At 35.8% G+C, this 14,961-nt stretch overlaps 1 protein-coding gene across 2 annotated transcripts in view; it reads right to left on the bottom strand.

The window, feature by feature from the left end:
- Window positions 1–14,961, bottom strand: part of DNAH5 (dynein axonemal heavy chain 5) — a 134,761-nt gene that overhangs the window by 55,321 nt on the left and 64,479 nt on the right. For both annotated transcript variants that reach the window (XM_035890683.1, XM_009635133.1), the window contains 8 exons: window positions 13,040–13,193; window positions 11,260–11,406; window positions 9,226–9,467; window positions 4,064–4,240; window positions 3,368–3,572; window positions 2,665–2,807; window positions 1,770–1,904; window positions 11–133 (listed from right to left, as the gene is read on the bottom strand). In XM_035890683.1, coding sequence (XP_035746576.1) covers window positions 11–133; window positions 1,770–1,904; window positions 2,665–2,807; window positions 3,368–3,572; window positions 4,064–4,240; window positions 9,226–9,467; window positions 11,260–11,406; window positions 13,040–13,193 — 1,326 coding nt within the window. The remainder of the gene's footprint in view (window positions 1–10; window positions 134–1,769; window positions 1,905–2,664; window positions 2,808–3,367; window positions 3,573–4,063; window positions 4,241–9,225; window positions 9,468–11,259; window positions 11,407–13,039; window positions 13,194–14,961) is intronic.

The following is a 14,961-nucleotide window of genomic DNA, read 5'->3' as shown; positions in this document are numbered from 1 at the left end:
ACAAACTAACCTGATCTCCCCACTCATTTATTATGGGCATATTCACATCATCAATGAAGACTGTCATCTTTTTGCCTGCAGGTGGACCACAAGTTGTGCCCATGCGCTTGTCCACATAACTTTCTATTGTACGCTGTTAAAAAACAATTATTAGCATAGTTACACAGAGCCCTTCTGTTCATGCATGATTCAGTCACTTGAACATACTGACGGTTATGTGACACAGAATTTTATTAAGAAAGGTTTAGACAACACATCTGCTGGAAGTAATTGCACTAGTTCAACTGGAATGTCTGAAATCTCATGCTATATAGCATTAGATTGGTATCAGATATAACAAATGTCTAGTGTAGACAACCATGCCTAACAGTTTCATAATTTTGAAACCATCTCAAACATTTCTTTCATTTTTTTCATTAATCAGTAAAATTGATGCCTACTAGCAATAAAGATTAAATTAATAATCTGTCAGATCTGAAAGATGCGATTCTTGAAGACCTTTCCAGCAGACATCAATGTACTTCATAAAAGCATACAGCGAAAATTAAATTCACATAAATAAATAAATATGATGAAATAACTTTGCTTAATAGTAGACTTAACACTACTTTTCTTCCCATCGTCTTTCCACTGCTCCATTCTTCTTACAGTCCAGATATTATTTATTGTATACCAAGTGAAAGCTCACTTAACCATGCATAGTTATTCTTCAATGCAAATCTAAACATTTGCATTCTTACATTGTTCCTAGGCTCCTGTACGGTAGCCTGGAAAGCCTTCTTACAGAAGTGGCATCAGTTAGACCAAGATTTTAGAAAGTCAGGGTAATTTAAAAGCACATGTGTCGTAGCAGACAGTGCTTTGGACTAGATTGTTATCAGAGACATCTGTTAGATTTGCACATATATTTCATTTGTCTTGATCATGAACAGACTATCTATTATCTATAAACTTGGCATCTCTTTTATAAAAACAGATGTACCGACACTACTTTTTGTTTCTATAGCCAAATCAATAGAAGGAAAAATACTAAGGAAAGTGAGACCAAAATTACATAAGTGTATATTAAACACGTTAATAGTTTCCTCTACGCTATAGAGCCAGATGGCAGATGATGCATCATGGTTATAGACAGCACTCCTGATTACAGCACAGATAGTGCTTTAGCTTGGCGTACCAAACCACGTTAAAAATATATCCCATATATATTGCCAGCAGGTTAAAGAAACTTGAAATAATTCGAAGTAGCTCAGTAGAAATTTGGACAGGCAGTACAGTTCAGGATTTATGTATTCATAGTTTTATTTAGAGCAGCTGCACTGCATGTGTTACTTTTTTAATGAGTAATTTAATTTACCGAAATTTAAATTGCAGACAGCACACTTTTTATGACAGATTGTTTTGGGTAGCACTTATTTCACACACGGCTTTTAGTGAAGTCTGAGGAAAGGCACTGACAGCTCTATCCAATTAGTAAGAACTGATACATTTGACATAAAAACATTAAATGTGATGAAGCAAATGATCTGCATGGTATTGTAATAGTCTAAGAACAGCTCAATAACTACTGAAAAAGTTGAGAGGAACATGGTTTTTATAGAAGTCTTAAATCATGTGTTAGTACACTTAATCCATTTGATCAGGTGCTTTTTTGTTTCTAAACTCATTTTCAATTAAATAAACCACTTTCAGAAGCATCCTCCTGGCAAATTCTCAGAACAATCTCTGAATCCAGTCATGTTGTATTAGAAAGTGAATGACTACTATACCTGGAAAATTAATGGAGTAGTTGCAGATGAGAAGTTCAAACTCTTAGCGATGTGGCTTTCAGGGTTATATTTTGACATAAAACCTTTGATGATAACAGTCTTTGCAGTTCCTTGCTCACCAATTAGTAGGACAGCCTAGACAAAGACAACATCGAAGTAAGACAAAACACAAGAGCTGGATGTCTTGGAAAAGCCTCAGCAATCCCATTTGGTTTTTAAACTGAAATGAAACTAGAAAAGTTATGTAAAGTGAACTCTAAGCAAGGGACATGTGGAAGCAAAATAGCTAATGTCTCAGACTTTTGCAGGCCCCACAAGCTAAAAATATTTGCAGTTAATGGTAATGTCAGCGTGATGTAACAGATTATTTATAAAAGCAGTTGATTCTCTGAAAAAGGATGTGCCCTCTTACCACCTCAGTATCTGAAAGTTTTCAGTTGCTGCTGCTGTTTAGCATATCCTGCTCATCTGACACAGTTTTGAGGAAGAATGGGTTGCATAACCTAAAGATACATAAACCTCTGTAACAGCCCCATGTAGGCAGAGCTCTTATCAGTAGAGTCTGGCGCTCTGCTGCCCTGTGTGCTGCTCCCTCTCCAACAGCTACATGAGAAAATTACTTCTGTTCTGACCTGATTTCAGCTGTAATTATAGTTATTTCCACTACAGAAAGGATGGGTGAGGGGAAGAAAAAAAAAAGTCTGGAAGCAGTGAGTATTCAAGAGTTCAAGCATATTTGCATGAATGTAGCACCTGGAAATGCTATTTTATGTTAAAAAAAAACCCCAAAACCAAAGTTCTTCCTTTTCAATAATATAGTATTTCACTTCCAATTCAAAAACTTCATCATATGTACTATCAGTACTATTTAGATGTGAAATACAGAAAAAAGTACCTTGCCCTGTTTCGCGATGGTTTCAATAAGGAAATCCATTCTCACGTTGTCAACATTAGGCACAAGAATGGAGCCATATTCTGGCGTGCTACTACTGGGATATACATACTCTTCAACACGTGTATTCCAGTGCATCCATTTACCTAATAAGAAAGAAACTAAGTTAATGTCTTAGAAATACAAGGCATCGTTGCTTCTTTTATTTTTTCATTGAGTTGACTCATCTGTCAGTGCCTCTGTCTCACATACAGTAATCCCACTCTAAATTCAGACCAAAATTATACAATCAAATAATCACAGAACTTCTCGAGTTGGATGTAAGAGGCTTACTCCTCTTTCCTACATAAATTATGACAAGGACAAGGCTTGTCTATTTTTGTTCACTCGACAATTCATCACCACAAAGTCCATGAAGCTTTCTGTAGCAATATATCCACATTCTGATTTCTCACAGGGAATAGGGAAAAATCTTTATACAACATCACCAGTAAAGTGTAGCTCTAATATAAAACTTGCTAAACACAAAAGAAGGTAAGCTACAAAAAAACCTTCTGAATTAATTCTCTGAAAGAAGCACAATTTTAAAATTACTTAAAATTACTTACAAAAAAACCTTCTGAATTAATTCTCTGAAAGCACAATTTTAAAATTACTTAAAATTACGTATAAGTTCTATCCCATACCACCCAGTTCAGTTACTAACCATCAGATGCCACATAATAATCAAACATGGTATCTTCACTGCCTTCTGGGATACAGGGAAGATCAAGTTTTATTGTTGCATGGTTTCGAAGCCAGTGCTCCATTTTGCATCTGTCTTCCAGTTCTAATAATGCTCCTACACTCCACATAAGAGAGAAGATGTACAGCCTTTCCAAGTATTTTGGAGTCAATTCCCCTCCTTGCTCCTGAAGAAATGAGTGAGGTTTTTATTTTCAATAGCCTAAAAATTCTACTTGACAATCATTAGTAACATCAGTTTAAAAGCCTTCAGACATGCTTAAATTTACTGACATCTTTGTCAACGGACAGACTGAATCAATATCAAGTAGGCCACAAAATATAGAAAAGCACCCTGTAAATATCACTTTTAATCACCCATTACAGCATTTGATTTGTTTAAGTTCTGGTTTATAACCTGACAACAATCCACCCAAAAAAACCTGAAGGAAAACTGCTGTCTTATGCATGCTACACATCAGTGCTGAACATCAAATCCAAATGTGAAAGAGGCCACATCCTAGCTATAATTTCCAAAAGAAAAAGAAGTTATTCCTTATTAACCTGCATCTTCATTTATATTCCAAGTCATCAAAGAATCTCCTCCCTACATAACCTCATGACTTAAAATTATCCCCATTAGATTAAGTAAACATAAAAAAAATCCACACTAATTTACCTTAGGTGGGATAAGGCCCTGCAGCATATTAATGCTCTGCATAATCACAAAGGCTTCCAGCATCTCAGTCTTGCATTGCAGAGACTGAATGCTGAAGCGGTGTAAGTCTGGGAATGATGAAGAATACAGCTGACGTAGAATTCCAGCTTCTTGGAAGGACCATCTTTTCAAAAATCCCTGTTACAAAACATGGTGAGAAAATAAATTTAGTTGCCAATGCAAGTCTCCATAAATTCAAGTCTAGTAATTCAAAAGGTCCAGTGAGCATGGAAAGTTACTTTCTTTTGGGGGGGGCTCACATTCCCTGCCTGTTGGGCAAGGTTTTGCTAGAAGAAGGTCAAATTTCACCCAAGTATGCATAATTCCTACTGGATGTTAAACATAGATACTGAAGAAAAAGAAGCACTTAAAAGTTTTCAACAGCACAAAAATCATTCTTCTCAAATAACTTTTTAATCACAATGGCTGTTTAAGTCATACAACTACTCTGCAAACAAAGAATAATATATGTACTGAACACAAGTTTGATTTATTCTGCACATTGATAGTTTCTAGCAGTGATACAAGGTAGCCTAGAAACATCTGGCAGTTGCAGAAAAAAGTTAGGATTTCAGGAGGGGGTGTCTGTCGGTGTGTGTAGTATTTTTATTGTATATCTCAGTACCTGCAATGCTGGATAAACAAAACCTAATTAAAACTACCTATTTCTCAAGATCACAGAACAGGATTTGTTCTTTGATGCCTTTAGCTCAAAGTAGTAACCTGCTTCTTTGAGTTACCCAGAAGCTCTCTCTCACCTGTGTGGCAGAATGATTGCTTTCCTACATAAAATACACTCATCAGCAAATGCTTGCAGATCCTTCTCCAAAATTCAAACTAAAATTTAGCACAAATTTCAATCAAATAATTCCCATTTAAGCGCAAGATAAAACTTGTTGTTGTTGTGAGGGTGGTCAAACACTGGACCAGGCTTCTCAGTGAGTTTCTGGAGTCTCCATCTCAAAACTCAATAGGGCACAGTCCTGAGCAACCTACTCTAGTTGACTCTGCTTTGAGTGAGGTGTGTTCAACTACACAATCTCCAGAAGTCCTTTCCATCCTCACCTGTTTTGTGCTTCTGTGATTCTTTTCTCCACTTCTATCTTCATAATCTTTTGAAACTCTTTTACTGCCCAAAGTAAATAAACTCTGGGACTGATTACAAATAGGCAGATATATGAAAAAACTAGAAACAGGTGGAAAACAAAGCGCTAAAGATTAAATGGCAGAACTACTTAAAATAGTTATCTGGAACCAGCTGTTCAGAAAATATTAGGGGTAAGTAGAAAAGTTGGTAAAATATTTTTGTTTTGGAGTTTGATGAGTAATGGATCAAATACCTTTGATCACTTTGCTGGACAAGAAGAGCAATATGAAAAGTTTGAGATCTATTTCACTGAATTTGGAAATTGCTTATGTCATGATATTGCATCCCAATAGGCTGCTACGTTTAGTTGTTTATAGATCACAAGGATGGGAAATCTAAATATATACAATAACTTCCTGAGCTATTAGTATCTTTTTTAATTTATTTTTCAAAGTTCTTCTGAAATATCAACCAATATTATGTTTCATTCTGCATCTGAGAATTAGGAACTAAAGAAAGAAAACCATTTAATTCTGTTACAAAACTAAGGAAATCCTCTAGCAAACAATGCGAGATTAACATCTACCCTGATCCCCTGATCTGCTGGAATATGTAGTATATTGCACTACAAAATAGATTTAAAGGGAGATGTACTTAAAGAGAGATCAAGATAGTCTCAAGGTATTTTATTTATGAAGTAAAACCAAACAAAAAAAAAATGTTAGCAGCTCAAATGATAAATAACTATAGGTTGCAACTTTATAGCCAATTTGGGGGTGAGGGGAGAGGAAGGGAGGTTGGAAGGGTTGTTTCATGGCTGAAATAAACATAATTTGTTTTGTGTTATCCAAAAACAAAAAACAAAAAAAAATAAAAATCTTGTTTTCCTTGTAACTGTTGCTACCACCAAAATAAATTAAGTGGTCATGGATTAAGTGAAACTACTTTCATGCAACTCTTCAACACAACTAAATTTAGTCTGCATATCACTTCAAAGTGAGGAGGTAAATCATGACTGATAAGGCAAAATGAAAAGTTTTTCTTTGTTTTTGCTATCTTTGCAGCTGAATCTATAGCTCAATTTAAATGGAAATGTTCAAGAAGTTGTTGTCTGCAAATTAACCAATACAAGGATGCAGAGCTGTGAGAACTTAACATCAATAGGCCCTATGCAGTTCTATAAGTAGAGAAAGGAACAACACAAGTGGAATCTCATGGAAGCCACTGTCCTATGTGCATAATTTACACTTAAACTTTCCCAAGTATCTATATTAGTTTAAAAAAAAAAAAAAAAAAAAAAAAGTAAAGCCTTACAGTAATATACATAAGGCACTTGTGTTGACCACATGTATTTGCATTGGTAAAACTTCAATAACAGCAGAATTATTAGGAAACTTATTAAATGCTTTTTTTCTCTAATAAGAATGCAAATAATTTTGTACTTGCCAACGAAACCTATCAAATGAATTAGTGATGATTCCTGAGTTTTGCTAAGTAGCTGTGATTGAACAGCCAGCTCCATATGATTTAATATTCTAAAAGCAAAAAGCTCTAGGTGCTACTAGAGAAATATGGTAACAACCCTCTGCAGCAATCCTTAGTCCCTCACAAACGGTAAACCTCCACAGGCAACAAGTCACAGCATGTGGGTGCCTCCATCACAGGAGGGAGTCTCTGACAACAATCACACTCCTTTTCCCTCAACTGGGTAACGCTAAGCAGGGTTCTGACGCTTCCCCTAGAGGATCTTGTTGCTCCTCACCTATTCCCAGGGCATTATACCTGACCTGCCATTTCAGATCTACAGGTGGAAAAAAAAACTCGCTTCTGTTGCCAGAAACCACAAGATTACAGCCTTCCTCATCTTGGGAGTTTCTGTCCATTAAAGCTTTGACTGCAGCCTCTCTCATTCTCTTTTCCATTACAGGGCTAGGGACCTTGAGTCTGGAGTGGCTCTGCAAAGAGCCTTCTGATCCGTTTATCTTCCCTGAAGACACACAAGTCTCCTCACCCTTTTTCCACAGCTCCTTCAACCTGATAACTCCATGCCCAGGGCACACTTCCCCCAGGGGACATCTCCGGCCCCAGGAAGAGGCACCAGGCACTGCCTGCCGCTCAGGGCTCAGACAGCAGCGTACCGCCTCTCTCTCGATTTCTGTCTGTGCCAAAACTTCTCACACGCTAAGAACAGTTGCCCCGCGGCATCTCAAATTTCTGTCCATTGCCAGACAAATCAGGGATTTATGGACAAGAAATCTGGTTATAAGCAAGCAAGCTATATAAGACTTACAAGCATGAGGAGCTTTATGGGTTAAAACAATAAGAAATCTGAGAATAATACAGAGTAATCATTACAAAAGGCTTCCTCAACTGCTAATATCTGAAAGTTAATACAAAGCCAACTGTATATTCATCTGGCTAGTTAAGCAACACTGTCTACATGAGCATTAGTTGTATTTTCCACAGGTATTCTATTTGATTTGGAAAATGAAGTAAGTGAATGAGACTGAAACATTCATTTTAAAAAATATTTTAAAAACCCAAGCTTGTTAATGGGATACTTTCTAGAAAGGACTGTAAAATTCGGTCTGGCAATTCATAGTAACCTGTGAAGTTTTGTTCTTCTGAGTCTGCAAACAGGGGGGTAAGTAGGCTACGAGGGCCTGGATGATGTTCTAATTTCATAAACAGGAAGACTAAATTATTCCTTCCTTAAAATTGAAGGTTAAAGCCCATATAAAGGAAAGTTAATTTGTGATTATACAGAAGAAAGGAATATTAACTTGGTTTTCAGAAAAAGGTAGTAACATAATTTTATCTATGATCACAGGAATCAGTGTCTTAGCCACAAGGAAGAAAGTTTTAAATTTTGATGCTCATGAGACTGTCCATGTTTCATCAAAGAAAAATAACTTCAACAAAATATTCTCAATAAGACTGACTAGACAAGAAAAAATAAAGAGAAAATAAAATAATATTTCTTTTGATTTAGATTTCTAAAAAGTGTTAATCCTGAGGACACTACTTCACCGATAAATTTCTAAGGCAATATAGGGCCTAAGAATAAAATAAAATAAAAAAAAATAGAAACCAATTTTTTTTACTGGTATTGTCTCCATTGTTTTCTTAAAATGGAAGAAAACTGGAATGAAATGCTGAAAGGTTTGTTGAAAGATATTACTATGGAACATTAGGTTAGATTCTTGGGAACTCTTATATTTAATCTTTACCAAGATATTTGCCACATGAAAAAAAAGCATAGTATGGTCAAGTCTCTAAGTGTATCATTCACTATATCATTCAGTCAAGATAAGGACTTATTTTTCCTGGTTTTTGGAAGAGGACATATACAAGAAAAAACTCACTTTATAAATCACCCTCAAAATTGAATATGTTATATGATGTTCTTCCCTCCAAAACACACTTATAACATGTTCTGTTTTTCTAAATGATTCATTCCATGACAGAGAGAGTAGCCACATGCTTAGACATTTTGCTTCCAGAAGTGTTAACAGACAACTTAACTAGGTAAGAACATCAATTTAAAAATTACAACACTTTGATGCTGCATTGACTTTATTTCTGGTTCTAAATCCCAACTGCAATTAATTTTAAGAAATATCAAGAGAACTTATATTTTCTTGAGGATTTCTAGATTCCTGAATCAGCCCATTTACTCTTCTTCCTTGGTCTGAAGCTGTACTATAGGCTGCCAGGTAGTTGGTATTTTGACAACCGAGTGGTTCTTCAGTTGTATAAAATATCCTGAATTACAAATTTGTCCCAAAATGAAATATCTGTGTTTTTAAAAGTGAAATAAGTTGACTATGTTCCTGAAAAAAATACATTATTCACTCTTGTATAAACTACCAGAAAGATTGCTATATTAAATATTGACCTGTAAGTTTATACAGTGTAAAAGCAAAAATTTCATAGCAAAAGTCACAAAGTAGGTCCCCTAAAGTAACAACAGTGAAGTGCTGAATAAGCAACCAGTAAAACTTTCAATACATAAACAATCCCTTAGCTATTGTACCTCAAGGATAGGGCTCCAGTTGAGAACCGATGAGCTCATGAATACCATCCCATTTCTTGAAACTGTTGCTGGAGAAGCGTTATCAATATTATGAGGTTCGAAGACTATTTTGCAATTTGGTGCCATAGGTATCCGATCTCCATTTGCTAGTGTTAGAGTTCTGTTATCATCCAGGACAGAATTAAGGTTCTCAATCCAAATAGCATCAACTGGACCATCAAGAACTATCCATATGTGGTCACCTATAATCCAAAATAACAGATAAAAATGCTGATGAAGGAAGTTAGGACCAGTTTCTTCTCTCTGCAAACAAATTTTGACCTAATTCTGGATTCACACACACAGCTAGAATCTCAGCTTTCAATACAATTACCATTTCCACCACTCGATTTCAATTAAGTACTTCATTTCATCACCTATTGATAATAATTATCCATTGCTCAGTATATAAAGTGTCATCAACATAAGTCATGTTTGTAATAGTCTGAAATGGTTTTATGGATGCAGTCTTCAATGCAGTAATAAATTAGATTTATTTCAGCTTACAGCATAAAGGAGACAGAAATTTTGGTTCTATTTTAAAGCACCATTCATTTGTTTCCAAAGAGTTTGTGTAAATGCAGTGAGATTAAATGAAAGCAACACTTGAAAAATCACTCTCTCAAACAGCATGCTCACTTTCCTAAGTAGAAGAGGTCCATTGGGGGAAAATTCTTGCTGTTCATTCTCCTGCTTGTAAACACAATCCAGCTTCTTTTGAAGTTTTTCCAGCTCTTCTCATTTATTAACACAAATGTATCTTAAAGCCTGCCTCTGTTTCCCAAGAGGGTCTGGCTCTGTCCTGCTTACCTCACTTGGGTACTGAGCAAGAGGCCCTGGCTGGAAAGGGATCCCCCTTGGCTTCTGGCTCCCTGTCCCTCAAGGAGTAGCCAGCTGGACCATGCATTGCTAGACAGCCGTTCAGTCAGAGATAGTCCCACTCTCATCTGCCTTCACAGCAAGTCCTTGCTATCCAGGCCTAGGGGGCTTCGTGCCTTGCTAGGTATGAACCAAGAAGGTTCTGGATGAGAAACCTTCTAACCTCTAAGGCAAATAGTTTTATATTTAGAGGCTTTTCATAGCTACAGTGTAGGCATCTCAGGAGTTCACTTTATAAAGAGACATTACAGAAGTGTTGCAACAGTGAATCTGAGGAAGGCATGCGAGTGTGCTAATTTATTTTTCACGTTGAGGGAAAAAAGTAGAAAAATCAAGAATTAGTGATAAGCTACATTCCCAAGGGTGCTACATTTCTAGATTTGAAACAAATCCAACAAAGTTAAACCCAAAAGTATTTTCTATTTGTACCCTTAAAGACTAAGAATTTTTGCATAAAAATTGAAAGTGCAACAAGTGTTAGGACTTTCTTTTTTTCTTTCCTTTTTTTTTTTTTTTTTTTTTTTTTTTTTTTTTTTTGAGTCCTTAAGGCCTAATGATAGGGTCACATAGTAATATTTGGAAAAACAAGGAAGAATCGAATCCATCTAGCATTAAACCATCAAGGCTTCTCCTTTAGTTAATATAGCAGTCTGAGAATATATACCAGCATTATTTTGGGCAGAAATTGGTTGCCTAAATAGAATTATCTAGTGCCATTTGAGACAGACTATGGTGTCTTCAGGACTAGCAGGTATGACACAAAGGAGATTCCCACCCTTCTAGTATGGCAGCTGGATAGCAGGTAGAAATCCTGACAGCACCAATATTTTTTATCATATAACAGTGGTGGGAGAACTGACTCTTGCCTTCCACTTTTCTTCCATACAAGGGCCTATCATTTGAAAGAGAGGGATCAGCAAACTCAGTGAAACAGTAATTGCTACACCACAGTTTGAACACTAAGCGTTAAGAACAGCAGCTATACAATGGACAGAAGTCCTTTCTGAAATTTCCAATGTTTCCAGGTAAGTAAAAAAAAAAAAGTCTGCTAATGTCATATTTAGAGAGAGCAGCTGCAGCTTGTTTTGTTTTGAAGGAAATTGTTTCACATGATACCTTTCTTGGCTCTTAAAGTTTTTCTCCAGAGTGCTGAAAATATTCCATCTGTCCAATCATTTGTTGCCACATCAAGACGACCAAACATTTGCGGAGCAGTTATAGCTTTAGGATTCATTCTCATTTCACGATGTGGCTGTCCACAATCTATGAAGGCAAATGATCAGTTAGTTTTGGAATTTCTTTTCAACAGTTAGAGAACATTAACAAATTCAAAATAATTTCACACAAACATACGGTTTAATATGCATTCACCACTACAAGAAGCTACATATTTACTTGGAAAACTTACCTCTTGCTGTACATCAATATTTGTTAATTGGAGACATTACAATTTGAAGTAGAACAAAGTTCTGAAACTTCTGAAAGTACAATTCACATTCCATAGATTCATTGGGAACAGAAGAGCAGCAAGATGAAATTCATTCAAGGTTTAGTTTAATATTTTGAAAACTTATCAAGCAATAGAGCTCTAAAGCCTTTCGTTTGGATGCACTTTTTTAAAACCCAATGCCTAAATACCAGAGAGATGCTCCACATGATTGATTGGTTTTTGGTTTTCCCCATTGTGCACTTGCATACACTTAGGAATAGGCAAATTATATGACACTAGCATATCCCTGTGAAGTCTCTAGGGAGCTAAATTCTATCTAGCCATACCATGACCATATAACCTTTACCTTTTACTCATTAACAGCTTAAGAATTACTATATCAGACATCTTCAGAAAAGCCAATATTAAAGCTTAATCAGGAGCCAGTAATAAGATTTTGAAAGAAAGAGGTAAAAAAAATGGCTTATCTTAAAGGCTTAATTATAATCAGAGTCCACTAACATGTAAGATAGAAGCCTGGAAATCACAGTTTTACATTTCATGAGGTTATGCCAGAAATCAGCTTGAAAAAAGTATTGCAGCAGCTTTATTTTGGTAGGAATTCACATCTCCTTGCTACAGAAATATAGGAAAATAGTATAATGCTACTATCTGTTCTTTCTGCTTTTTTTTTTCCTACACGGAACAGTCATTTACGCTGCAATGTAATGTTTCTTAAGCACACTAAGGTACCACATGGATGAGAGACTGGCTGATCCGCTTTTCACAGAAACTGTCCATTTCTGGAAAATTGTGTAAGCAGCCTACTGAAGCCTGTGAAATGGGATAACACAAGCTTACCTCAAAACAGATGTTTTTTCTCACCCGGCTATGAGCTTTTCATTTAATAAGATCAAACAGATGTTCTTCCACTAATATTTTTGTTTAGAAATACAGAGGACAAAAACCACACACTCCTCAAGTGTCCAGCCAGGACACAAAATGAATACTCTTGAAGACTGTCACTGCCTAAACCAGGAGCTATCTCCTAGCAACAACAAATGATAGTAGTAGTTATTTTATACTGCAGATAAAGACCCTGTCTTGTGAACTGTGTTCAAAAAGGAATGCTTATGATTAGGGGAAGGTTTCGGCATTACCTCAGCCAAACCTGGGAGATGCCTTAATCACTTGCATGAGCTGCCTACCCAGACACTGCTCCTCTTTCTCAATAATTCTAGAATAAGAACTTCTGACATAAGTATCGTAATATAGAAAATAGGATATGTGTTGTATTACGTGACTTTGAATGCCAGATATTTTTAAGCTTTTAAAAGATACTACCACAATAATTAGTATCACAACACAAACCAATTCTTCCAGTAATTTATTCTCACAGAAACAATGCGGTTTAAAGTTTACTATATAACAGTTTAATAACACTTTACAATATAAATACTCACACACCTGTCATGGCTTTCATCAAAGTGTGGATGCAAACAGTTTTTCCTGCACCACTAGGTCCTAGTGTCATCAATCCATGCCTTACTTGTTGGGTTTCAAAAAGTTGGATAACTTTCAGTTTCCAAGGAGGATGAGAAACAAGTCCAGCTTCCTCCACCTATAGATAGTGACAAAAACCCAAATTACTACTTTTTTAGTACACAAGATATTTAGGTACTTTTAAAAAAAAAAAAAAAAAAAAAAAAAAAAATCAAAAAAAAACCCCCAACATCCCCAAAAAAACCTTTCTTCAGCAGACGACTACATTCTTTGTAAAGGTTTTTTCCATAAAAAACTGTTTGGAAAAATAAAGGTATATTTGGTATTTAAATATATATTCAAAGAAATAAAAGAAGATTAAGCATCTTTTCTTTTTTTTAGCTCTTAGGGTTAAAACATCATTTTAAGGAAAAGCGAAGAATTCTAGAAACACTTTTGCTAGCAATGTCTATGAAAGACATAGCTACACAGCGTTTTCACTTGCCTCTCAGAATAGCTGCCTTTTCATGATGATGATGACTTGATGACTTGTGTTTCTAAATGTTTACAATAGACAATTTTTTTTTCTGCAAAACATTTTGTTAAATATTTCTCAGTGTACAGACCTTTCAGTAAATTCTTAATGTCATTCTTCTAAGAAAAGATATGATGTTTTAGAATCAAATATCATATGATTGTTTACTACTTTTTGCTAGTTTCAAGCTTAAATAAGTTATTTCACTATAATGGTATTACTGTTGCTTGTGAAAGTGACCCAGGTAGAAGTGAACAAGAAAGTTTTTAGCAAGTAGAGAAAAGCTACAACTATTTCTTAAGGATTCATAAGGATTCACTATATGTTTCTGACAGTCAAAAAAATTCTAAAAACTCAGGATCATGTTATAAAAATGAAGCTCTCAAAATAACAATTATATTTTAGTTCAAGTATAATTTCTATTTTTAAATTATGTTCCACAAAAAAATGTCAGAAAAAATATTATCAGTAAAAAGAGAGCTAACTTTTTACTGAAAAGATGAAACTCAGCTTTTACAATTACTGTCACATAGTCAGCTAGAACTGTGGAACTGGCACTACCACTTGTGATATTACTCGTGTATCAAAGCCCATGTCAATCCAAGTTATTTGTCTCGCTCTGCAAGGAAGCCAAGAACAGAAGGCAGCACAAAATTAATTCATCAACAGCGACCACGAAGTATACACTGCCACCAACTCCTCATCTCCATGAAGAACACCACTGCTGAATGGAGTTTGCAAAGCACAATGAAGACATCAGACACACCATTTTCATGGATACACAATAAAATTCTGTTATCATTCACGTTTTAACAGCTCTCACAGTTGACACCAAACCAGCCGAGCTGCATTTCTTGCCAGTATAGAATACAGCCTTCTGGTTTGTTTTCAGACTCCACATGTATACGGTAATATATCCAAAATGTAATGTGCATCGAGAAAATGTATCTGAACTGATTTTTTTCTTCACATAAAACAAGATGGTCATGTTAGCTATTTCTTCACAATTTCTAACACTCATGGGTTCTGTAATAATTTTGTAGACTAGATATTTCCCTTATTGAAAAAGTAGTATGTTCACAAGCAGACTTGACATGTTCTCAAAAGATCCTCTGTTAACAGTTGTACATATGTACTGGGTCTGGTTGGGATGGAGTTAATGTTCTTCATAGTAGCCCATATGATGCCATATGAAAGCCATAGGTGCCCATATGATCTGTGATCAAACAGTGTTGATAATACACCAGTGTTTCGGCTGTTGCTGAACTGTTCCTCACACTGCCCCATCAGCAAGTGTGACGGTGTGCTCCTCCCCCCTCCTTTGCCTCTTTCAAGTGATAACTACCTGTGGCTGTGGTGATAGATGCATCTG

This window comes from Egretta garzetta, unplaced genomic scaffold (assembly GCF_000687185.1).
Source record: "Egretta garzetta isolate BGI_Z169 unplaced genomic scaffold, ASM68718v1 scaffold413, whole genome shotgun sequence".
Lineage (NCBI taxonomy): Eukaryota > Metazoa > Chordata > Aves > Pelecaniformes > Ardeidae > Egretta > Egretta garzetta.
The sequence above is the reverse complement of the archived record's forward strand: the minus strand, read 5'-3'. Positions and strand labels throughout refer to the sequence as shown.